This window comes from Pipistrellus hanaki, assembly GCF_964339955.1.
Source record: "Pipistrellus hanaki genome assembly, chromosome: 18".
In the NCBI taxonomy this organism is placed as follows: domain Eukaryota; kingdom Metazoa; phylum Chordata; class Mammalia; order Chiroptera; family Vespertilionidae; genus Pipistrellus; species Pipistrellus hanaki.
This window is the reverse complement of record NC_140520.1, coordinates 27,907,287-27,932,797: the sequence shown is the minus strand read 5'-3', so window position 1 is coordinate 27,932,797 and position 25,511 is coordinate 27,907,287. Positions and strand designations below refer to the sequence as shown.

Sequence of the window (25,511 nt, the reverse complement as noted above, 5' to 3'; positions counted from 1 at the left end):
ACTGAAAGGAAAGAGAATTTTTATTTTTTTATTATTTTTTTTAATATATTTTATTGATTTTGTACAGAGAGGAAGGGAGAGAGATAGAGAGTTAGAAACATCGATGAGAGAGAGTCATCGATTAGCCGCCTCTTGCACACCCCCCACTGGGGATATGCCCACAACCAAGGTACATGCCCTTGACCGGAATCGAACCCTGGACCTTTCAGTCCCCAAGCCGACGCTCTATCCATTGAGCCAAACCGGTTTCGGCTGAAAGGAAAGAGAATTTTTAAAATCAACTTAAAATATAAAGACATTTTCTTCATCGTTAAACTGTGTCATACTTTCCTAAATCTCCAACTGAAGTAGACACCACTGAATCTTCCCCAGCCATTGCTTCTGTTCCGCCCTGGGAATCTGCTGGCTTTGTCACATTTGCTGTGGTTAACCTGCAGCATCACTCCTTACCTTATAAAGCAGTCTACATCGAAATCAGTCCCTTACTTCAATGGTTTAAAATTTGTATTTACACCCTCTGAAAGACCCAGCCTCCAGCTGCTAACTGCCGTAGTTGATTCTGCTCCAGCACTGCCGCGCTTGCTCACTGATTGCTCAGGAACTCTGTCTGCAGCTGAAATGGGAGTAGATTACAGCTGTTTTAAAAATATGTTTGCTTTCATGATATCCATGGGACTATATATATCTCATCAAAAAAGGTAGGAAGACATCACTTTGCAAATAGAGCTGCCCATTCCTTATTTAGACTGCACTGAGAATTCAAGCCAATAGTTCTTTACATTCGAATTCCTGTGTGAAAGTGGGAACATGATGTGACGTGGAGCTCTCATCACCACTCTCACGTGCTGGACCTGTTTAGCGGAAATAAGAACACATGATACGCTTTTAAGGTGGATGGACTTTTGATTGCATACTTATGTAGTCAGACACAGTGCGTCCATATGCCTTGAACTGGGCAGTGTTTTTAGTCAAGACGGTGTCTTCTCAAAATGGACCAAGTTTAGGGCAAAAAAAGAAAAAGAGAAAGACTTTTTAAGGTGAGCAAAGGATATTTTAATCACTTCAGGAAGAGAAATAGAGAGTGGCATTAGGAAGATGATGGACCAGGGGGTCACCACACTTCCCGTCCACACAAACGACTAAACAGATACAGATGAAAATAGTTCCAGGACAGCTCTGCACTATGGTGAGGCAGCTGCTGCAATCCAGTGGGACAAAAACAACCGAGTACAGCTCCATAGAAAAGCATAGGACGCATTTTACTGGCATCACCTTGACCTCTAGTCCTCCAGAGCTTGACACCCAGAGGGATTCCCTTGGCCATGACCTCCTTAGAAGGGAACAGAATAGCTTTGTCTCGTGTGTCTCTGTTAGAGCATCTGCCCTCGCACCCAAGGCTCGTGGGTTTGATTCCCAGTTCAGATCATGTGCCTGGGTTGCCTGTTCCATTACTGGCCCCAGTCCGGGTGCAGGTGGGAGGCAACCGATTGATGCGTCTCTCTCACATCAATATTTCTCCCTCCTCCTCTTCCTCTTTCCTGCCTTTCCTCCCTCCCTCCCTCCCTTTTACTTCTCTGAAAAAGCAATGGGAAAAAAAATCCTCATTCATGATTAAAATTCTCGAAAGATATAGAAGGAACTTAATCTCACTACAATAAAAGCCATCTATATATGTCCACGGTTAACATAATAATCCACGGGGAAAACTGAAAGCTTTTCTTTTAAGATTTCGATATAAGGTACAGCAAAGGATTCCCCTTTTCAGTATAGTCCTGGAAGCTCTAGCCAGAGCCATTAGACAAGAAAAAGATAGGAAAGGCTTTCAAATTAGAAAGGAAGAAGTATCTCTTTTTATAAGTGACAAAGACATCTGTTTATGGATTAGAAGAATCAATATTGGTAAAATGCCCATACTACCCAAAGTAACCTATAAATTCAGTGGAATCCCTATCAAAAGTCCAATGGCATTTTTTACAGAAGTAGAAAAAAAACAGTCCTAAAATTTGCATGAAACCACAAAAGATCTCAAATAGCCAAAGAAAATTTGAACTAGAAGAACAAAGCTGGAAGTATCATACTAACTGATTTCAAACTATATTACAAAGCTACAGTACTGATAGAAAACATTATGATACTGGCATTAAAAAAAAAAAAAAAGAGAGAGAGAGATATACCCATGGAAAAAATAGCCCAAACCAAGGCCATGTATCTACAGTCAACTGTTAACAAGGGTGCCAAGAGCATATGAGGGAGAGGACAGTCTTTTCAGTAATGGTGTCGGGAAAACTGGATATCTACATGCAGAAAAATGAACCTTTATTTTACAACCATATAACAAATCAACTCAAAACGGATTAAAGACTTAAATGTAAGACACGAAACTGTAAAACTCCTAGAAGAAAACATAGGGGGGAAGCTTGGCATTGGTCTGGGGGAGGATTTTTTTATATGACATCAAAGGCAAGATAATGAAAGCAAAAATAAACAAGTGGGATTGCATTAAACTGAAAAGCTTCTGCACAGCAGAGGAAACAATCAAGAGTGCAAAGGCAGCCTACGTCAGGGGAAAAATATTTGCAGACCATATATCTGCTAAGCGGTTAATATCTAAAATATTACAACTGAATAACGAGTTTTAACATTGATTTAGGATTTTGTTGTTATCACGATATTGAATGAAGTTTTAATGTATTACATGGTGCTTAAAAGAAATATTCTATGTGGTTTGATATTTCAAACAAGTTGGTAGAATTTATTTTGTCAACGTGACCTTAGACTTTCCCCAGAGGCCAGTTTTACTTCTCACATCCTAGGTCTCACTGCCATCTGTGCCTTCCCTTCTGTTGTCCCTGTAAGTTACCCAGCAAGGAATTATATCACTTTTGAATAATTGCTTTTTAACATATATATATATATATATATATATATATATATATATATATATATATATGAATGATTGATTTTAGAGAAGAAGGGAGAGGGGGAGAGAAATAGAAACATCAGTGATGAGAGAGAATCATTGATTGGTTGCCTCCTGCACACCCCCTACTGGGGATCAAGCCTGAAACCCAGGCATATGCCCTTGGCCTGAATGGAACCTGGGACCCTTCAGTCCGCAGGCCGACGTTCTATCCATTGAGCCAAACCAGCTAGGGCTGAATAGTTGCTTTTTTCCCCACTGACTTTTTAAACATAAAATCAAGTTAATAGTTATATATTATTATATATCTTTCTTGGATTATATGCTATTTTCCAGTTTTGCATGATTTCTATCATACTATATAAAAATTTCAAGAGAGATCTTATGTATGCAAGTAGCTGGAATGTTACAAAAGGAAGTTTAAACACATTAAATTGACCTTTTATCTTTCCACATTGTTTTGTGAAAATACTGATAAATTCTGTTTTTTGTTCAAACCTGAGCAAAGCATATTGTGGGATTTTTCTGATTAGAAAACAATATTTAGGGCTTATTAAATGGAAAGTGTTTTGTTTTCTTTTGAATGAAAGTTGGCTTCTCACATAGTTCACATTTTGTTCAAGAGATAGAGTTGCATCTATTGAATGAATTATTAAAGCCTCATGACATGGAGCTGGAGGACTAGTGTTCCATGCCCAGCAGGACAAAGAGCAATACAGACCTTATAATGCAAATTGTAAGTTGTTTCTTTTTACCCTCCTTTTTAAAAGAACTATAAGAAGCATAGGTATTTTTTATTTAAATTTGCATTTAAAATATAATGGACAGAAGAGTTTGGTAAAATTTGTTTTACAATGTCTGATTCGTTTGGATAAAAATGTTTTATTGGGAGAAGAGTATTGTACAGATACATTAATATTGAAAATATGTTGGCTTCAGTATTTCCCTTATACTTATTTTTATGTATATCCTAGTATTTTTTTAAAATAAACTTTACTAGAAAATGTCCTTTTGTGATAAAATGCCAACTAGAATTTGGGTGAATTCTGCAAGACTTTCAAGTCTAAGTGGATTTTCTCTGGCTTTTATTTTGTAAGACTATTATTTTGTCATTTTCTTTTTTTCTTTGTCATGGCCAAGTGAATTTTATTGTTTTTATTGAAGCTTAAATTTTTGACAAAAATTATATTTTTATAAATTTACCTTTTGTATATATGTGTGTATATTTGTGTGTGTGTATATTTATAAATATATAGTAAAGATAACAACTAAAGCCAGTAAGTAGTATACAGAACTGGATAGTCATTAATATTTGATAAGCAAAACCTTTTGTTATTTTCTGGTGACATTATTCTGTCTTGTACTTTTTTCACTTTGCAGGGTCCTATAGCCCACAGAAACCTTACCTATATTTTTGTTGAGCATTACTAGTGAACATCTCCTTGCTGTCTTATAGAATACTTTGTTTTTAAACTTTTATCAACTTTTCAAACATGCCATATTACATATTAATGTGACCTTGACTTAGTTTCTAAGCATAGTGCTAAAATTAATTTTAGAATATCTTGAAAAGTACCTTGGATATAAAAATTATGATTCCAGTTGTATAACTTACATAGCTGTTTTGAGAAAGTTGAAATCCTTTGCTATCTTTTAGCATGTATAAAAGGTAAACTGCCAGGACCGGTTTGGCTCAGTGGATAGAGCGTCGGCCTGCGGACTGAAAGGTCCCGGGTTCGATTCCGGGCAAGGGCATGTACCGTGGTTGCGGGCATATCCCCAGTAGGGGGTGTGCAAGAGGCAGCTGATCGATGACTCTCTCTCATCGATGTTTCTAACTCTCTACCCCTCTCTCTTTCTCTCTGTAAAAAATCAATAAAATATATTTAAAAAAAAAAAAAAAGTAAACTACAAGATGTGTTTCCATACTATATGCAGTAAGCCGTATCACTTGGATCACACAGCCTTCCCTTTTTGTATTGCAGGCTGGCAGATAAGGAAGCGTGTTGCTTGGTGTTGGGGACCGTGGGCTCTGAAGGCAGAATGTCGGGGGTCAAATCCAGGTTCTACCATTTCCTAGATTTGTGACCTTAGCCGAGCTAACTGCTCTCTGGGCCTCAGTTTGCTGATCTAAAGTCTAAGATAATGTGTGGCACTTAACTGTCATAAAATAGTTCTCAGCGTTAAAGTTTAAACTGGGAGAGAGTATAACAGTGCCTGGCAAACAGGAAGCAACAGGGATTAATATCTAACGTTCGGGGTTCAGAAGTCAGGGTGCCTGCTTTCAAATCAAGATTCCGTCACTAAATAATAATTTTAAGAACTCAAAAATTATATTTTTTTCCCTGAGCTTCAATGCCCATATCTATACACTTGGGTTGTACTGAGGTTGTGGCTGTGTGCTGTTAGAGATTTTTGAAGATCCTCCTTAAGAGGTATTATATATGCATTTTTAAAATATAATTTACTTGTTTTCAGTGGATGATCTAGAATGTTTTGAAAAAAAAGTAGGTTTATATGTAGGTAGGTAGATTAACCAGGATCTTAGAAATGTTTATGCTTCATAAGCAGATTCATAATAGAAATAAAATTTTGGCGGTAAATTTCCCTCTTATTCTGGATGAAAATATATTTTATATTCTCAAGATCTGAGTTAGTATAATTTCAGTTTTTTGATGGGGTTATAACATTTGTCTTTAGTTTAACGTTAGTGTATTTCTATTGCAGTTTCATGCACAAGTGGCATTTATCCAATGTTTTCACACTTAGAACTGTAACCGGCCAACTTCTGGCATCATGTCATTTGAAACAAATATTATTCTAATCCTAAGTGTAGGGTGAACATAGAAGCCTGAAGCTTTTTAATGCTTTCTGTTAGAAACTATGTTATTTATTTCTTATCGACAGCCGTGTTATCATTTAAAAATCTTAAAGTGTGCACAGTTGTTTCAGGGAAGGTAGAACACGGACGTTTGGTCAGACAGTGGAGAAAATGGGAGCTCTGTGAATGGTATCTTTATAGGAGACATCTTTCTCCTTTTCCTCATGGGGAACGATGTTTTGTTAATTTGTCACAGTATGTGTTTATTTAAAAGTGTGTAAAGTAAGAGACTCATCATTAATAAAGCCTGTGTCCTGTCCTGTGCCCCTGGGGCTGTGTGGGTCAGTGGAGTCTTTGACATGGATGAGGGTCAGCACAGGGAGCACTCTGGGATGGTTGGCACCTGGCCTGCGCCTCGCCGGAGCACCAGGCTCCTCCCCTTTCCCAGGCTCCTCCCCTTTCCCAGGCTCCTCCCCTTTCCCAGGCTCCTCCCCTTTCCCAGGCTCCTCCCCTTTCCCAGGAGTCCACACGGAGCGTCCTGCAGGCCTTTCCCAGGCAACGGGTCAAGCACTACACTCACTGTCTGTCCTATGTCCCTCTTTAGCCCCACTCCCTCAACCACATGCCTGCCTTATATTTTTTCATTTGGTTAATGGTGTTACCACTCACTTAAGCTGGAAACGTTAGAATTATCCTACCCTTCCCTTCACCCACACTCTCTACGTTGGGTTATTAAACGTTTCCTGGAACAAAGACTGGAATTGGCTTCTCTGTGTCACCGCTACCACTTGATTTAAGGACTCACATTCATTCATTCTCTTTCCCTCTCCCTCTCCCTCTCCCTCTCCAACTCCCTCTCTCCCAATTAAAAATTTGGGGGGGGGGGGTGTTGGAAGCAAAACAAACAAAACGAACCCAAAACCTCATATTTTGCCGCCATTCACTTTCTACTGCATTTCAGTTTTCTAATTGTTTTAAGCAGAACAGCTCAACAAGTATCAAAGATTGAGGATGACATTGAAGGTTCTTGGATGTTTCAGACCTTGCTTTCATCTGCAGTCACGGCTCGGCGGCGGGTATATTTTTATCTCTCCTGAACAAACATTCACTCACTTGCAGTTGTTTATTTAATGTCAGCTCCGTGGCATGGTGCTGGGTGCTTTGAGAAGACAGAGGTAACCAAGAGAGCCTGGAGGGTGCCCCATTAGCGCGTAGAGAATGCGCTCCCATTGTCTCTGAGCCTCTGACCATGCTCTTTCATCTGCTCTTTTAGTGTTTAATTTTTCATGCCCTGCTCACGTGTCATTTCCTCTCTGAAGTGTTCGTAACTTCCCCAAGTAGTATTTCTTCTTTGTGCTCCAGAAATGCTTGATATTCGTACCTCTGGTCCTTACCCTGTTGTAAGTAATCTTTACTTGTTTATAGTTGATCTTTCCCCCTAGGTTAGATTTAAATATGGGAAGGAGGGAAATGAAAGAGGAACACAGAAATAAGGATTGAGGCAAGAAGGGAAGGAGAGAAGGAAAACAGGACAAGCAGGATGAAAAATAGTTGGAAACATACTCTGAAGCCAGACAGGGTTTGAATCCCGACTCTCCTACTTCACTGGCTGGGCACAGTGTTTCCATCTTTGTATCACAATTTATAGCGGGAATAACAATAGCATAATTGTGAAGATTACAAGAGTTCATCTATGCACTAGTAAAGTGTTTAAAACAGTGCATGCTGTATGTGTTTATTGCTGTTTTTGTTAGCAATAGCTTTCCTAAGTGAAATGAGCTATGTTTTCTCTCTCATTCCGTTTTCTAAGAAATGGAGATTTTTCAGGCATCCAATTTCTGAGTGAGTTTTGGGCCTGGGGTAGAGCGGAGCTCCTATACGTATTTGCTATTTACAGTGGAATAGTGACTATAAGGATATTGTGCATTTTGCTTCTTCGTAAGCATTTTGCCCTTTCATACCAGATTCTGTCTTGCTTCTGACCTTCCTAGCTTTTAGAAATCCTGATGGTGATTTTTCTGTTTTCATTGTTATCGCAACTTTTTGGCTTGGTGCACACCACTGCTTTTGTCATTTACCTGAGATCTTCGTATTAAAATATTATTTTCTTTCCTGACTATTCTTCAGCCTAAAAGCGAGGGGGGCAGGACATAACTGTCTTCTTAGTTCTAGTAACAAGAGCTGTTCCTCAGCATCAGCCTGGTGCTCACATAGCACCCCCCCCCCCATTCCTATCCCCTCCTGCACTCACGCTCAGTGCCCTCCAGGACAGTACCTCCATTCCTATCCCCTCTCTGCCCCCACCCTCTGTCCCAAGACCGTTGGCCCCGCTGTGAACAGGTGCAGTGTCCTATCAGTTCTACACCTGGCATGTCTGGCTTTCACAAGGAATGGAAATCTAGGAGGTTAGAGCGCTCCTCATTGGCTGGTTGGTGACTTCATTTTAAACAAGCGAGTTGGATGCTAAAATCAAGGCTCTTTCTTCCCACTAAGAAAAGCATCTTGGAGGAGATGGTATTTTAGTTGCTCCTGGAGCAGTGGAGGAAGAAAGCAGGTTGTAGATGGTAGAGGGTATTTGAGGCTTAGGATTTATTCTCAGTTGATACTTGAGTGTTTATCTTTAAGGCTCTGGGGATACAAAAATTGAGTTCCTGATACCCCCAAATGATGGGCATGGTGACAAATATGGCAGATGTTGAAAGGAAAGAGGGTTGCTGAGGATTGGCGAAGTTGGGAAAGATTTTGTCTGTTTTTGTATGCTACAAGATCTCCGTGGATGATTTCATGTGTTCCTTTGAGATCAGATTTTCTTGGGAACCTGGGGGTTCATCAGAACAAAGTTTTATTGCGTTTCTAGAATATACCATGATCTCCTGCCTCCACACCTTTGCACATGCTGTTTCTGGATAGTGTTAACTATCCAGAATAGTGTTAACTATTAGTTAACACTGGATTATTAGCCTGGATAGTGTAAACTCAGCTGATTCTTAAAATGTAATCACAGAGGTAGTAACTTTCAGAAAAGCTTACTGGATTTTTCAGCACTGGATCAAGTGTTTCTGTGGGTTTCTATATTCCCTACCTCTCACCCCTCCCCATGTCACAGCCTTTATTTTGCCATGTTGTAACTGCTTTCATCAGACTGTTCACGGAAAACAGAAACTGTGTATATGCTCATGCTTGGTGTATGGCTGCTGCTGCAAAAATATTGGTTGGTTGAATGAGAGTGGGATATGGTAGAGGGAGGGTATGGTAGAGAGGAGACTTGCTCATTATGGGAAGAGAGAGCAATGGAAAGAGAGAGAGCAAAAACAAGGTGTATAGTAATTTGTGCACCTGATTCTGAGACAATGAGTGGGACCATTTGATTGGAGTAAAATACTGAAGAGAGAGGCTGGAGCTTTGAATGTCAGGTTAAGTCCAGAGTTTGTTTAATAAAAAAAGAGCCATTGAAGCTTTTAGAGATATGAATAATAATGTACATTCTCACAAATTTGATTAAGTAATATGCTCTTGCATGGGAAATATTTTTTTTGTAATTCTTGCATTAAAATTTTTGTAATACTCTTCAATGAACTACATGTAAAACTGCCAGGTTTGAAGACTTTGTCTTTTAAGATGGTTCTAACATAATATATAGGGAAACTTTTAGAAGAGTTGAACAAATTTCCTTGAGTGAATTGAATAACTTGTTAAACTGTGCGGTTTGTCTTATAAACTAAACTCTGGTGAACTATGACAGTTTTAAAATGTAATTTAAAAAAGACAGTAATCTAACATTTCTATGGGGGTTTCCTTATTTGTAGCTAAAAGAGGAGTGGATGCTTACAGCTGTGACTTTTCTCTCTCTAGTATCTCCAGAGGCAGTTGGATTTCTGTCAGCGGTTGGGGTGTTTATTGTCTTGATGCTGCTCCTTTTTCTCTATATTAATAAGAAGTTCTGTTTTGAAAATGTTGGCGCATTTCCAGATCTTGGTTCAGGATACAGTACAAGGAACAATTCACAAGATAAAATTTGTAAGTATTATCACTGCTTCTCGTTTGTTCTCTGTATCTGTACTGTCCTATTATTTTTAAAAATAAATACTAAAAAGATTGGTTTTGACATGCTACCAATGAACATTTGAACCACTATTCTGTGAGAATAAGAGATCTATTAAGTAAATTAGGTTCAGTAATCCTTCTGTTGTCCACAAATTGCTAATATAGTGCATAAAGATAAATTGCCACTACTATACAATAACCTATTTTTAAGATGAAAGATTGACTTTTGAGACTATAAAGTTAATAGACACACTTTAAGAAGAAGGGGGAATTTTTTGTTGCTTTGTCTAGCTTAAATCTCTTATCCAAATAACTCTTGAAATAGCTTCCCCTCCACCCCCATGTCCCTAGAAAGCTTTTGGAAGTATTCAATCTTTTCTTTCCCTGCTGCTGGGTTCTCAGCTGATAGATAACTGGATTGTCTGGAGAAGGTTTTCTTTAGTAACTTGGTGTATGAAGTCTGGTTAGAAAAATGAGTGTTCCTTTCTCTTCCTTGGCAGCACTGGCATTGTATCACTCACTGTTCCTCAATCCCAGGAAAGATGAGGGAGGGCTGTAATACTGTTCTTTCTCTTAAGGAAACATTTTCCTTGGAGCTATTTTTTAACGTTATTGAGTTCCTTATTTGCTGTTTCCGAAGACTGGGTTGTATAAGTGACAGCAGGGCCAAGTTGACCATTACCAAAGGGAGTTAGTGTGGAAGAATTGTGAGGCACTACACAGAAAGACTTTGCTTTCCTGGTCTGTGTGCATGTATTGGAGAGATGTTCTTCTCTTCTGGCAACTTAAAAAGTGATCGCCTCATTGTAAAAATCGATTTGCTATTGAATTACATCTGTCACTTGCATTAGGAAGCTATAGTGCTTTATGTGGTCTTGGCTTGTTTTTCATAATTCAACCCTGCATGTTGAGCATTTGTAAAAAATGAACTGGTTAAAGCTGTCTCTGGGCAGCCTCCAATAATTCTCTGGATCAGCATTTGTGATGTTCCTTGGTCCCATGACCCCTTTACATTCTTTTTTTTTTTTTTTTTTAAATATATTTTATTGATTTTTTTACAGAGAGGAAGGGAGAGGGATAGAGAGTTAGAAACATTGCTAAGAGAGAGACATTGACCAGCTGCCTCCTGCACCATCCCCACTGGGGATGTGCCCACAACCAAGGTACGTGCCCTATACTAGAATCAAACCTGGGACCTTTTAGTCCGAAGGCCGACTCTCTAGCCACTGAGCCAAACCAGTTTCGGCCCCTTTACATTCTTAAAAAATTATTGAGGTCCCCAAAGGACTTTTGTTTATATGCATAATATTAGAAGTTAAAGCCGAGGAGAGTTTAAAAATATTTTTCTCAACTTACTTATTAAAACAACAATAAGCCTATGACATGTTAATATAAATAACATTTTAATTAAAAAGGATATTTATTAAAACAAAAAATTTGGCGAGCCGAGTGACATTATTTTACATTTCTGGAACATCTCTGATGACTGGCATGGAGGAGAGGGACAGCTGGGTCCTCACATCTGCTTCTGCATTCAGTCTGTCACGCAGTCACTGAAGATGCCAGGGTTCTTTTGTGAGCAAATAAAAGTGAGAGGATAAATATCTCCTTACTATTATTATAAAAAATAGTTTTGACCTTGAGAATCCATTGGAAAGTTCTCAGGGATCTTAATTTTTCCGAACCTGGTTTTTCTTTCACTTATTAAATAGGAATAATCGTGTTTATCTCCTAGAGTTGTTATAAGATCAAATAAGGTAAAATTTACAAATCACAATGCTTTGCATGTCATAGCTACTGAGAAAATGTTCACCCTCTGCCCATCCCCGTTCTAACCTCTGTGCACAATTGCTGACATGTTTCCCCCTTTCTGTTTTTCTTAATTTGAAGTGGTATTGGTAGTTTGTTAATAAGATAGGGTAGTTCCCCTGCATAGACTAGGAATAAATTAACAAAAAGTATATAGTAAAAATCCTTTTTATACTTCTTCTTACAGGTATAGAATTAAAAACCAATAGTATTTGAGGGGAAAATAATGGTCTTGCTGCTGTTATGATAGCTTTGGAGTGGGAGAAAAAATATCATTGTACTTAAAGCACGTGGTTTGATTTTTCTTTTTTCCGGAAGAGTCTTTGCTTCGACATGCTTCTTCAAATGCATAATGCATTTACAGAAAGATTTAAAAAGCCACCATGCGAAATACTAATATCGAGCTCAGAAATAGCAACACTTAAGCAAATGTTAAATTCAAGTTCCAAGTGGTTGATATTTTGAGAAGAGGAAATTTCATTGTACCTCGTAGGGACGAGGAAGTAGAAAATGGCATTTTTCAGAAAACTGCAGCGGAGCCTGCCCTCCATGTCCTCGCTGGTGGACACCATCAGTAGCGCGGTGGAGGACCTGACCACCGTTGTCGGGGAGGTCAGCTGTGCTCTAAGCGACGCGGTTTCTGAACAGGTGACCAGTATGATGAATGGATTGCACCCAGAAGAGGAGAGCTCTGCAGCAGCGGAAGCTGCAGATGCTTCTAAACAAGAAGACGCCATGTCACCAGAAATCTCCAAAAACACCGATTGTCAGGAAACACCATCCAATGTAGAGCACACAGCAAATCAAAGGAATTGCTACCCGACTTCACTTTCACAAAGGCAAGATCAAGGAACAAATGAAAGACCGTTTGAACAGATTAATGATAGGCAACAGATGCTATCCAAATGTCAAGAAACCAATAATACTGTTAAATCTGTGGAAGGCCATGTGCGTGATGGTGGAATATTAGTTGTTGAGCAGAAGAATGCAAGGGCTGGATCTACTTGCCAAGAACGTGGACCTACAGACAGGTATAAAAACATTGGCTTAGGAATGTCTAGTAATGGTAAGAATGACTTAAAAGAGGGAAGGTATCAAGAAACGAGAGAGAAACATTTAAAGAAAGCTGAAAACCACATTAAAAGGAAAGGGCAGAAAGGAAATGAGTGTTCAGGAAATGAGAACTCTCCTAAAGATATCTTGGCGAGCAATAGACATACGATAAGGAAATCCACTATGAAAGAAGACAAACATCTAGCACCATCAACTAGCTCTAAAGATAAATTATATGGAAAAATCAAAGAACATATAAAAGCAACAAAAGGCTCCAAAGGGAAAGGAGACATAAAAGCAAAGAAAAGTGAAGCCATTTCTGCCAAGAAAGGAAAAGCAAAGAGTAAAGATGAAAAATATTCTAAGATAATACCAGGAAAAGGTGAGGTCTCCTATTGTGGATTTGAGTGGTAAATTTTCTCTTGATTTTTGAAATTAGGAAAAATATCCAAATTTCTGAACTTTCCTATACATGCCTATATATCTGCTTTGAGACTTTCTTTATTCTTCTTGCTGGGAGACATATTTAAAGTCATTCATTTTTTTCTCACAGTCATTTCAAAGAGCAATACACACACTAAATATTGCCTCTGGTCCTCCTGCATTATTTGGCCAATTTTCAACAACCTTAATTTTTTTAATGTCTGGTTTGTTGTGGTTGTTTTTTTTTTTTTTTTTTTTTTTTTTTTTTTTTTTTTTTTTACAACCAGAAACTTCTTGGCTTTCTTTAGTGTGAATCCTTAAGTTGGAGTTTATTTTTAGTTGTATTTAAATTTTATTTTTGTAACTAACACCAAAGTCCTTTGTACAGGGTTGATCTTCAAGTCCATCCTAGTTGGTACCTATATCAAGTGTTTTATATTTTCCTTTGGGAGCAGTAGATTTTATTTTATTTTTTTAGTAACATGCTTCAGAATATGTGTCTGTTCATTAGCCATACATGTTCATACAGTGAGTATACATAAATAATCTATTATTATTCATAAATTCTCTATAGAATTAAGATTCCAATCAAACATTTATAGTTTTCCACCACAATATGTATAACAGTTTTCAAAACAATTAGGCAATAATTATTTGGTTTTGGTTGCAGAATTGCTTCAGAATCCTAGTAATTATTTCTATTAATTCCATAATCATTCCCATTTATTGCTGGTCTGATCCCAAGGCCAAAAGTACACTGGCTTTAATTTATAAAATATGTACCTAGAACTTTTCAATAAATTTAAATTCTCATAAAATAACAAAATATGAGTAATAGTAGAAATGAGAAATACTTTTTTAGTTCTGCATGGCTTTATATGGAATAAGGATCTGCTATTTATCAATTGTATAAATGCATGTCTTTTTTTAATGATATAATAGAGGCTGATCCAGGATGAATCAGCTAACTAAAAAGAAACACCAGTTTTTGGAAATATTGTTAGCCTTCCACATGTATGGATTCCATAATTGTGGATTCAGCCAACCACAGATTGAAAAAATATATAAATATATATGTAGATATATGTATTTTAAATGTTACTTTGTCACTGACATGTACTATGTAGTTAGACCTGTGGTAGTTGCATCTATACTGAACATGTACAGACATTTTTTTCTTATTATTAATCCCTAAACAATACAGTATATCAAGTATTTACATAGTATTTATATTGTATTGGTATTATAAGTAATCTAGAGATGGTTTATTTTTACAGCATATTATCCCTTTATATTTTATTTTTTTCTTTATTGATTAAGGTATGATTTAAAGTATGTGGCAGGATGTACATAAGGGACTTGAGCATCCTTAGATTTTGGTATCTGCAGAAAGTTCTAGAACTAATCCTCTGAATGCCAGAGGTCAACTCTATGTCCATTTTGGAATCTACTCTTCTAGTAGCCTTTTGAATGTTGGGCTCAGAGGTTTTTGGTAACCAATTATTACATGAAGTAGCAGAAATAAAGAAAGACATAAATATTAAGTATTCTATTGGTGGGACTTACACCAGGTGACACCTAAGCTCTAACTCTAAACATTCAATTCCTATCCCATATTGTAAAATTACTTATCCTGCGTCTTCCTATTTGGATTTCAAACCTTGATTTCTTTAGTACAGATCATCTCAACTACATATACTAAAGAAAAAAACATCTAGACTTCACAAATTCTACCTTCTGTGGTCTCTTCATCTTTCTGGAGTTGATTTATAATTCTAAGGAGGTTGCATTTTAGTTTAAATGCATCTTAGCAAGCTGCTGTTTTAAAAGTTTTACCTTTTTAAAAGTAATAACTAGTGCTTTTCAATATAATAAACAACTTATGCCACCTAAAATTTTTATATTAAATATAGGTATATGTAAGAAAAACTTTTCCTACTAATTTCACCATTTGCAGATTATAAGTGTTAAGTTTTTATATATCTTTCCACACATTTTTGTATGTGTATATAAATATATACTGCATGTGTGTGTATCTACTGCATGTAGGCGAGTGTTCGTGTGTGTGTGTGTGTGTGTGTGTGTGTGTGTGTATAATATAGAGACTATGAATATACCTTCTATTTTATAACCTTAGTTATTTTTTTCCCCTGTGAGTTCTTGTAAGTTGACTTCATTTTCATTCACTGCGTAGTATATCATTGCATTGATATATCATAATTTGCTTAACCAAGGCCTCGTGATGGATGTTTAGGTTTTACTTAATTTTTTGTTTTCTTTTGCTCTTGAACACAATGCACTGAATTGTCTCAAATATATATGTTTTTCACCTATTACTTTCTTAGGATGAATTCTTAGAAATGGAATTGATAAATTCTTAGAAATGGATCAAATACTATACAGAGTTAAAAGCTTAATATGCATTACCAGATTGCTCTCTAGAAAAGTTTTACCAACTATAATTTCACTAATACAGGGTGGGCAAAAGTAGGCTTACAGTTTGAAATACAATTGTAGTAAGTAATACTCTGCCCGTGTGGCTCAGTTGGTTGGGGTGTTGGCCCATACACCAAAAGGTTGCGGGTTTGAAGCCCATCAGGGAGTGTACAGGCAACTGATCGATGCTTCTCTTTGTATCACTCTCCTTCTCTGTCCCTTCCTCTCTCTCTCCCTTTCTCTCTTTCCCTTCCACTCTCCAAAGTCAATAAAAAAAAATATTCTCAGGTGAGAATTAAAAATAAATAAAATCTGTTTCTTTAGATGTCTGTTTCACATATACAAACTATAAACCTACTTTTGCCCTCTCCTGTACATGTCTGCCCATTTGTCTGTTTCATTCCTAGTATAAGAATTATCTATTTTGAAAATTTCAGCTAAGGTGATATCTTTTGTAACATGAATTATTTAATCGTGCCCATATGTTTTGGCAATACCTATAAACATCCTTTGTATACTACTGATCCTTTAGAAAAATTGTGTAAAATGACGGGCCCTATTATTTTCCTTATGTGTAACATTGTAGGAAAATCCCTGTGACTAACATTATTTATGTCATTGGAGTATACAAATGAATCTTTTTCTATTAAAACATAAACTCTAGCCCTAGTTGGTTTGGCTCAGGGGATAAAGTGTTGGCCTGCAGACTGAAGGGTCCTGGGTTTGATTCCAGTCAAAGGCATGTGCCTGGGTTGTGAGCTCGATTCCCAATGCGGGGGCGTGCAGGAGGCAACCCATCAATGAGTCTCTCCGTTATTGATGTTTCTATCTCTCTCTCCCTCTCTCTTTCTCTCTGAAATCAATAAAAATATTTTTTAAAAACCCCTTAAAATCTAAATATTGGGCTTTAAAAAATAGTCTTGGGCTTTTTGAGTGAAAAGTTTATATTTCTCTAAAGCTAAAAATTTAGCTTGTGTTTGTTTATATATATTTATATATTTGTGTGTACATGGATATATATGACATATACATCTGTGTATATTGATTCTATATATTTACGTGTGTGTGTGTGTGTGTGTATAAAAACTATAACAAATTCCTCATCCTTTATTGCATTAAAATTTTGATTTGCTTTCCTTGTTGCAAATAGATAATTCCTACATGGACAGAGATGAGCATGGCTCATCCTCTGAAAGCGAAGATGAAGCGCTGGGTAAATACCACGAGGCCTTATCCCGAACACACAATTCCAGACTCCCGTTGGCTGATTCTAGACAAAAGAACTACACTTGGGAAACAAGACAAAAATACAGTCCTCTGTCTGCAGAGTATGATGGATACAGTAGTGAAGCATCCATAGACGAAGGTAAGATCAGTTTCATTTTTTCAGATGACACACTACCGTGTTAGGTAACTTGTGCCTAACGTTCTAGGCATCTGAGGCTGCACAGCCATCAAGAGAGAGCAGGTACAGTAGAGTCACATTTCTGGGAATATAACTGATTCAAATTTATAATCTTTAGGCTCACGCTGAAAACCAAAACACCCAACACAAGACACTAAATTATTTAAATACAGTAGTCAGTCATTCTAGCTCTTTTTCCACCATGAGCGTATGCCCAGCAGGCATGAGGTGGAAGACGGGGATGCGCTGTTCTCTCAGATGGAACCAGTTCCTGGATACCTGTTTCAGGAACTGATCGGTCTAAGTACCTCTGAGTGTTGACTGTGATGCCCGCGTGTAAATGTGTGCGCTTCCCCTCACTGTGGCCTCCGAGCAGGAGCCACATGCTCCACGTGGCACACAGCAGAGGAAATGGTGATGTTTGTTCCGCACAGGAGGAAACACTGTCCAGATGGGTTTATTGAGAGCTGGTACTGTACTAGACTGGGCTTTAAGAGTGATTTAAGGACTTCTCAAAGATCGTTGTGTCTCTAATTGATTTTTGCCTCATGAACTGACATTGACTGTAGAACTGTGTAGAAGACATAAGCCCACTCTCACATGTTTTTATATCTTTCTACAAGAGAAGTAAGAGGTTTTGACGATTAAGGCATGTTTATTTCCACATTTAAGTAAGTTGTTCATGTGCTTGTTATAACACAGGACTACTCATATCAATATATAATTGTGATCTTTATACCCAGATCTGAAGAAAAGAGCAGTATATCTTAGCGCATTACTATACCAAACCATCCTTCATTGTATAGCTGTGGTTGGTGTTTTAGGGCCTATGCCAGTCTATGACTTAAAGTTTTACCCCAGCACGTACTGTAGTCAATGGAGCTACATCATCTTTTTTTAAATATTTGGCTTAATGCTAACTAACGATCAATAAACCTTTTTTTATTCCTACTAGCAACCAATATTTCTAGAAACTAATCGAGTACTGATGGATTACTATATAGAAACATCATTTTGAGATGCTAGAGAAGAAATAAAGCATATTAGATATGGGCTGTGCCCTCACAGATACTTTCTAGTGATGACGGAAATAAGACGAGTGTTCACAAAGGTAACCAAATAGTGCAAAGCCAGTCCCCAAATTGTTGACACCCCTGGTGCATGGATAGCAGAGCAGAAAGAGGAGTTTGAAGCCTGACCCTTTTTCACACCAGGCTCTGTGACTTAACATATTAACTAGGAAACCTTGGGCAGTGCAGTTCATTGTAGATAGGTTTGTTTTATTGTCTCTGAAACGTGGATAACACCTCTGTGATACGGATGCTATGAACGCTGAATAACATGTGTGATCGTTTTCAGCACAGTGTCCACAGCGGACAGGGAGGTGGTCAGTAAATGGTTGCTGTCAGGGGGAGTGGTGAAAGCAATGGTGGAGATGATAGGAGTCATGAGCGAGCCCCGAGTTTGTAATCTGTGACCCTCGACATGTCCCTTTTTGTAGCTTCAGTTTGGGATTTTTCTTTTTCCCTATTTTCCTTCTCCCCTATCTCCTACACGTCCCTGCTGTCCTGGTAGCTTCTTCCCTGTGGTCCTGCTATCCTAGGTGGCTCCATATCTGGGGCAGAGCAGTGGCTCTTCCGTTCTTGCCTAAATCACTGGAGCTGGCGAATATTCTACCTAAATAGGTAGGACCCATCTGTACTTTTCTACCACGACTGCCTTCAATTATTGGATAAGACATCCAGGGTAGGTGGATTTTAGGCATTCTGAAATGAGAATGATTTATTTCATATACACTTGTTGAAGTCTTTTTATGTGCCATATACCAGGGACTATGGGTGAAATAGAAATAAAACGAGCTTCTTTCAAAGAGCCAGGGACTGAGGGAGGAACACCGTGAGTACATGTGCACTGTGATGGGATGAGAGGTCTGTTGGGTTCATGAACAAAGTACCGTGGAAACGCAGAGCAGGAGGTGGCTCAGACTTCCTTTGGGAGGTGGGCATGTGGGGATGTCTAATGCAGTCTTTGCGGAATAGGTGAGCTGGACTTGAGAGAAAGCTGTTTCAACACCATGGAGTAGTGATTGGGTGAAAGCAGAAGGGCTTGTACTTCATGGTATAATTTAGGGCACATGTGTCAAACACAAGGCCCGTGGGCCAAATCCAGCCCGCCAGGCCTTGCAATGTGGCCCGCACCGCGCTGTCATCACTGCACTCCGCTGTCAGTTTATGACATTGTCAGTTTATGACTGTTCAGTAAACCATTCGGCCCGCGATTTAGGCTGGATTTTAGATTTTGGCCCCTTCTCTGATTGAGTTCGACACCCCTAATTTAGGGTCTATGTTTAGAGAACGGGCAATGATAGGATTGAATGCTCAGGAGATTGGACATTGTCTCATGGGAACTACAGGGTCCTGGGAGGTTTTTAAGCTGGACTGTGTTGTATGTCTCTGGATCTATTTTATTAGTTTATTTTGTTCGTCAGATTCCACATATGAGTGAGATCATGTAGTAACTATTTTTTGAAAACAACTTTATTGAGATTATTTTTACATGTAAAATTTACTCATTTCAAGTGTATGACTCATTGATTTTTAGTAATTTTACTGAGTGGTACAAGTATCACCACAATTTATTTCTAGAGCATTTTCATTTCCTAATAAGATCTGCCATGCTCACTTACCATTAATCGTCATTCTCACTGTCCGTCTCAAGCAGTCACCTGCTTTCTATAAATCTGCCTTTTGTAGATATTTCATGTAAATGGAACCATGAAATCTGTAGTCTTTTGTCTGGATTCTTTCTCTTAGCAGGTTCATTTCTTGATGAAGATGTGTCAGTACTTTGTTTCTTTTGTTTTGTGTTTTTAATCCTTACCCAAGGATATTTTTCCATTGATTTTTAGAGAGAGTGGAAGAGAGGAAAAGACAGGGGGAAACATAGATGTGAGAGGAAACACATTGATTGGTTGCCTTCTGCATGAGCCTGCAACCAAGGCACTTGCCTTTGACCGGAATTGAACTTGGGACCGTATGGTCCACAGGCCAATGCTCTGTCCACTGAGCCAAACTGGCTAGAGCAGTAGTTTGTTCCTTTTTGTTACTGAGCTATATTTCATCGTGGTCTATGTGTATTTCACATAGTCTCTGTCCATTCATTCATTGATGATCATTTAGCACTTTTCCAGCTTTTTACTATTACAAATAATGCTGCTATGAACATTCATTTGTGGTGGTTGTGTGATTGCCACTAAGTATGCTAAGATCTTTTGTGCACTGACATATTTAATCTCCATAACGTCATATTATCAGCTCCATTTTACAGACAGAGGAACTGTAGAATTACAGTGGGCCCAGGATGCAAACAGCCAGTCTGATTCTAAATCCCCGGTTTTTAATCACTATATTTTCTACTTCTCTAATGAATCAAATATAATACTTATTTTCTATTACAGTATTTCTATTATATTGATTCATATGGTTAAGTGAGGATTCTAACTAATTTAGATCCACCATTATATCATAGTCCTTTAAAACCAGAATTTAGGTTAATACTGTGTTTGCCCACTCCCCCATTGGATTTATTATGATTAGAAAGTTTTATGAAAAGAATAAAGGTGGCATTTACTTTGCCAGATTTATCCTTGTTTGCCTAGCCCCTGTCAAATAGTATATAGCACAAAGAAAAGTAGCCTGTATATGTTTATTGAATTAATGTCACATAGTGTTTTTCCGCCTTCTTTATTTACTTAACCTTTTTTCTATATATCCTAATTTGAAGAATTTAACGTAGATCATGGCTTCAATAGATGTCTGATTAAATATCCTGAGAATATTACAGATGTTTTAAAATACAAACATAGGTCAGTAAACATAGGTTGACTATAGCTCAAGCAAAATATGAATAATTTAAATGCTTGCCTTTCTGTGGGTGATATTTTTTGCATGCGGGAAGTGTCCTCAGTGTCACAGTAGGGACCACATGATCTCAATTGGTCACGTTATTGGTGCTACTGACTTTGCTTGATTTAAATGGTGTGCTCTCCACTAGATTGCTCCATTTTAAAGGTCCCCCCTCCCCCTCTTTGTAATGAGCTTGTACATTGAGACTGTGTGACTATCCCACTCCCCAATACTCAGTAGTTTTTAGCATTTATTGATGAGTCTTGCCTAAATCAATTATTACTATATTTTAGCATTACTACTGATCTTTTGCATTCAGTGTTATCATCCATTCCTGTCATTTTTCCATTTGGATGTTCAAATTGCTCCAAATTTGGCTCTTTGTTGCTCCTTCAAGCTGGTTTCGGTATTTTTTTGACACGTCCCTATTGGATCTTTAACACTTCCTTATTTTAAATGCTTTTGGCAGAGCAGGTCTGTTTTCTTTGTGTGTTTCCCTGCCCCGCCCAAGAATCAATATTAAAAAAAATATATTATTTTTTTTAATAACAAAGGTTATTATCAATCCATTGAGAAAAGACTAGAAATGATGCTGGTGTAACCTGCCATTCACCTGGGGAAAATAAAACGGGGCCTTCATCATCTTCTGGTAGAAACGTGAGCCTACCTTGAACAGAGGGCACACTCTCTGAAGGCAGTCTGTCCACCGTTTACTCACCTGCAGGTCTTCTGAGAATCCATCCTGTCGAAATCAAAGCCCAGCATGCAGGATGCATTCTGACAGTATTTTTTTGTGGCTTTATTTGTAGCGGAAAAGCGCTGACTATACAGTGAATATTAAGAGGAATGGTTGCATACATTTGGTTTTTTCCTCACTAAGAAATAATGGGGATAGCATTAAAAAAGAATGGATAAAACTATAGCGGGTGTTGTTTGAGGAGAGAGAAGCGAGATGCAAAAATTATTGTTTGCATGTGAAGCATTCCTAGTAAAATTACCTGTTGCTCAGCGTGTCGTGCTTTGAAGAAGAGAATTTGTGAGCTCTCCATGACAATCCAGGATGTGCAGGGCTTCCTCTGCTCAGCGATGTCTTAGGGGACCCGGGCCAGTGGGGAAGTTCCCCCGTCCTTGACATGTGGCGTCTGTTTTTGGGTCTGAGGTGTGGGTGGCCCTCCGGTACCTTATCGTTCAGTGCCATCCTTCAGAAGGAAAGAGAGCCCAGGGGGAAAGCCACTTTCGTTTTGAAAATGTCCAGTCGATTTTGCCTGAATCATTCCTATTTCATCATCGCCCTTGAGTAGGCCTGGTCACATGGTCATGCAGCCTCCGATGCCACAGCCATGTATGTGCCCTGCCCGTATTTGGTGGTGGCTGTTGGGCCCAAAGAAAGAAGAGGAAAGTAGGTATCTGGGCACACTGGTGTATTCTTGTTCAGGTTTGTGTATGATTCTGTGAGCTTGGCAGAAGACCTAGAAATATACTGGGTTGTTGTTATGGAATACACTGTGCAGGTATTGATGTGGGGAGTAATTAGGAAGAGAGGAGAGATTTAAATAAGAGGAATGAACACCAAAGAGTGCAGAGAAGCTAAACAAAATAAATAAAATCTCTACGTAATCTCATTATGTTTGTTTCATATAAATTATATTTGTACTACCCTGTTTCCCCGAAAATAAGACAGTGTCTTATATTAATTTTTGCTCCCAAAGATGTGCTAGTTCTTATTTTCAGGGGATGTCTTATTTTTCCATGAAGAAGAATACAGTACACATTTTCCATACAGTACACATTTATTATTAAATGAAAATAAAGGAAATTTATTACCTGTATACGGTACGGTAGTACGGTAGTTGTCAACACAAACCAGACAAACTGTGAATCCTACAGTATCAAGAATTTACTCATTTATTCAATGACAATCATTTATTCAATGACAATCATGTCATCATCTTCTGGAACATCATCATAACAATCCAATTCCCGAATTTCCTGTGAATTTCTTGTGACTCCATTTCTTTCAGAATCAGTGTACCAAATCTCTCATGTTTAGCAATAGCACTGTCTTTAAATGAGTACTTCTTGTCAAGGTAGCCTGCTCGCAGTGCATTTGCAATGCAACTGTCAGTGATTTTCTCCCATGAATTCTTCACCCAAGTCACAACTTCTTGTAGTTTAGGTTTCACAAAGTTTCTGAGACAGAGCCTAGAAGGGGCCTTATTTTCAGGGGGATGCCTTATATTTCACTCAGAAGGAAACCTGTAAGTAGGTCTTATTTTCGGGGAAACACGGTAGAGGCCCAGTGCACGAAATTCATGCACAGGGGTGGTGTGTGTGTGTGTGTGTCCCTCAGGCCAGTGTACACCCTCTCCAATATGGGACCCCAGTGGGATCGGGCCTAAACTGCCAGTTGGACATCCCTCTCACAATCCAGGACTACTGGCTCCCAACTGCTTGCCTGCCTGCCTGCCTGCCTTCCTTCCTGATTGCCCCTAACTGCTTCTGCCTGCCAGCCTGGTCACTCCTAACCACTCTCATGCCAGCCTGATTGATGTCTAACTGCTCCCCTGCCACCCTGTTTGCCCCCAACTTCCCTCTTCTGCCGGCCTGGTCACCCTAACTGCCCTCCCCTGCAGGATTTATTACCTCCAACTGCCCTCCCTTGCAGGCCTGGTGCCTCACAACTGCCCTCCCTTGCAGGCCTAATCCCTCCCAACTGCCCTCTCCTGCTGGCCATCTTGTGTCCACATGGGGGTGGGATCTTTGACCACATGGGGGCAGCCATATTATGTGATGGAGTGATGGTCAATCTGCATATTACTCTTTTATTAGATAGGATAGAGGCCTAGTACATGGGTGTGGGCCACCTGGTTTGCCCTGAAGGGTGTCCTGGATCAGGATGGGGGTTCCCTTGGGGCATGTGGTGGTTTGCAGGCCAGCCATGCCCCTTGGCGACCCAAGAGGAGGCCCTGATATCTGGAATTTATTTACCATCTACAATTGGAATTTTGTAGCCTGGGGCGGAGCCAAGCCTCCTGCTCACTCAGTAGTGGCAGCCATTTCTTTTGGGGTTTGTATATTTTCTATAATTGAAACTTTGTTGCCTTAAGCGGAGGTCTGGGCCATCCAGGGTGTGTGGAAAGCTTTGTTTCTTCCATTGCCAGGGGCAACCCTAGCCTCCCGCTCTTTCCAGCTCTATAGCTGCTGCCATTTCTGTTTGGATTTGTTTACCTTCTGTAATTGAAACTTTGTAGCCTTGGGTGGAGGCCTAGGCTGGCAAGGGCAAGCATAAAGCTTGGCTTCCTCCATTGCCTGGGAAACCCAAGCCTCCCTCCTGCTCTCTGTGGCTGTACCCATCTTGGTTGGGTTTATTTGCATACTCACTCTGATTGGCTGGTGGGCGGGGCTGGTGGGCATGGCTTGTGGGTGTAGTGGAGTGATGGTTAATTTGAATATTACTCTTATTAGGCAGGATGTGATGTATAACAAAATTTAAAAATTAGGAAAAAATACCAGCATGCACCATGTATGTTAAATAGCACTTTTCCCTTTAATGTGATGGATTCCGGGAGATTGGGAATTATTGTTTAGGAAAATTCTGTACCTCTCTAAGCCCCAGGGATAAGATAACAAGAAAGATAGGTGCCTTTTTGTGTGTGTGTGTGTGCTGTGTTTATAAATGAGCACAATGAATAACAGTTGGCAGTATGAAATATTACAAATTAACATTTTGAGAATAGGATACACTGGAGATATTGCTTAGGAAGAATCTTAATCACTAGCTGATAATTTCATCTGACTAATAACAAACAGACTTCTCTAAAAAGATTAAAGTAACAGTTAGGTATTTGAGTAAGTAAAGTGATGATTATTTCATGAATCATTTCTTTGGCAGTTTGCTGTGATGGCTGTTGAGATGTAGAAAGAAAGTGTGAGTAAGCACATCATTCACTTGTGTTGCTGATAATGCTTTGGAAACTGCTGGAACCTATACAGATGGTTGACATTAGTCATGTTTTTGACCTTACAATTTAATTACTATGTGGCTACAGTAAATAAAGGCAAACAAAAAAATGTTCAGTAAAATTACAATGACTACATTTCATACCTTATCAAAAACGTACAGTCTGTAGTTATTCTCTACATCAAAATGTTGCTCTTTTCTGTACATTTTGTTCCTTTTGACATGATTGAAGCGGTTGATCAATACGAAAGCTTTGTACTAACATGAAAAGGAGTTCTTGGTATTTTAAAATGTGTAGATGATGCCCATCTAAGTAACTTTAATACATTCCCCCCCCTTTACAAACTCATTAAAGTTATTATGCTATTATATTTTGTTTTCTGCTAACTTCAGTGTCAAAAGTCAAACATAATTTATACATGCAAAACTGCTAATAGTGAGAAATAGCATTTTGAATAAGAAATCTGCTTTTCTGTAGGAGTAAATGCCGAATACCTGAGTGAATAGATTATTGTGTTCCTTTAAAAAACAAAAAAAAACAAAAAAAAACCACACACACCCTAATTTAAATTTTGTGCATATTCAGTTGAATAAAATGACATTGGTAACTGTCTTAAAATTTAACTCGTTATCTTAATTGGATTTTTTATTGAATTTATTGGGATGGCCTTCCGTGGTTAATAAAATTGTATAGGTGTCAGGTGTACAATTCTATATGTTTTATTGTGAGTTCA

At 38.5% G+C, this 25,511-nt stretch overlaps 1 protein-coding gene across 3 annotated transcripts in view; it reads left to right on the top strand.

Annotated features, from left to right (window-relative positions):
* SYT14 (synaptotagmin 14) overlaps positions 1 to 25,511 on the top strand; it is a 128,122-nt gene that overhangs the window by 33,973 nt on the left and 68,638 nt on the right. For 2 of the 3 annotated variants that reach the window (XM_084865540.1, XM_084865539.1), the window contains exons 3-4: positions 9,594 to 9,758; positions 16,657 to 16,872. In XM_084865540.1, coding sequence (XP_084721666.1) covers positions 9,594 to 9,758; positions 16,657 to 16,872 — 381 coding nt within the window. The remainder of the gene's footprint in view (positions 1 to 9,593; positions 9,759 to 16,656; positions 16,873 to 25,511) is intronic. The other variant, XM_084865541.1, reaches the window with a different exon arrangement.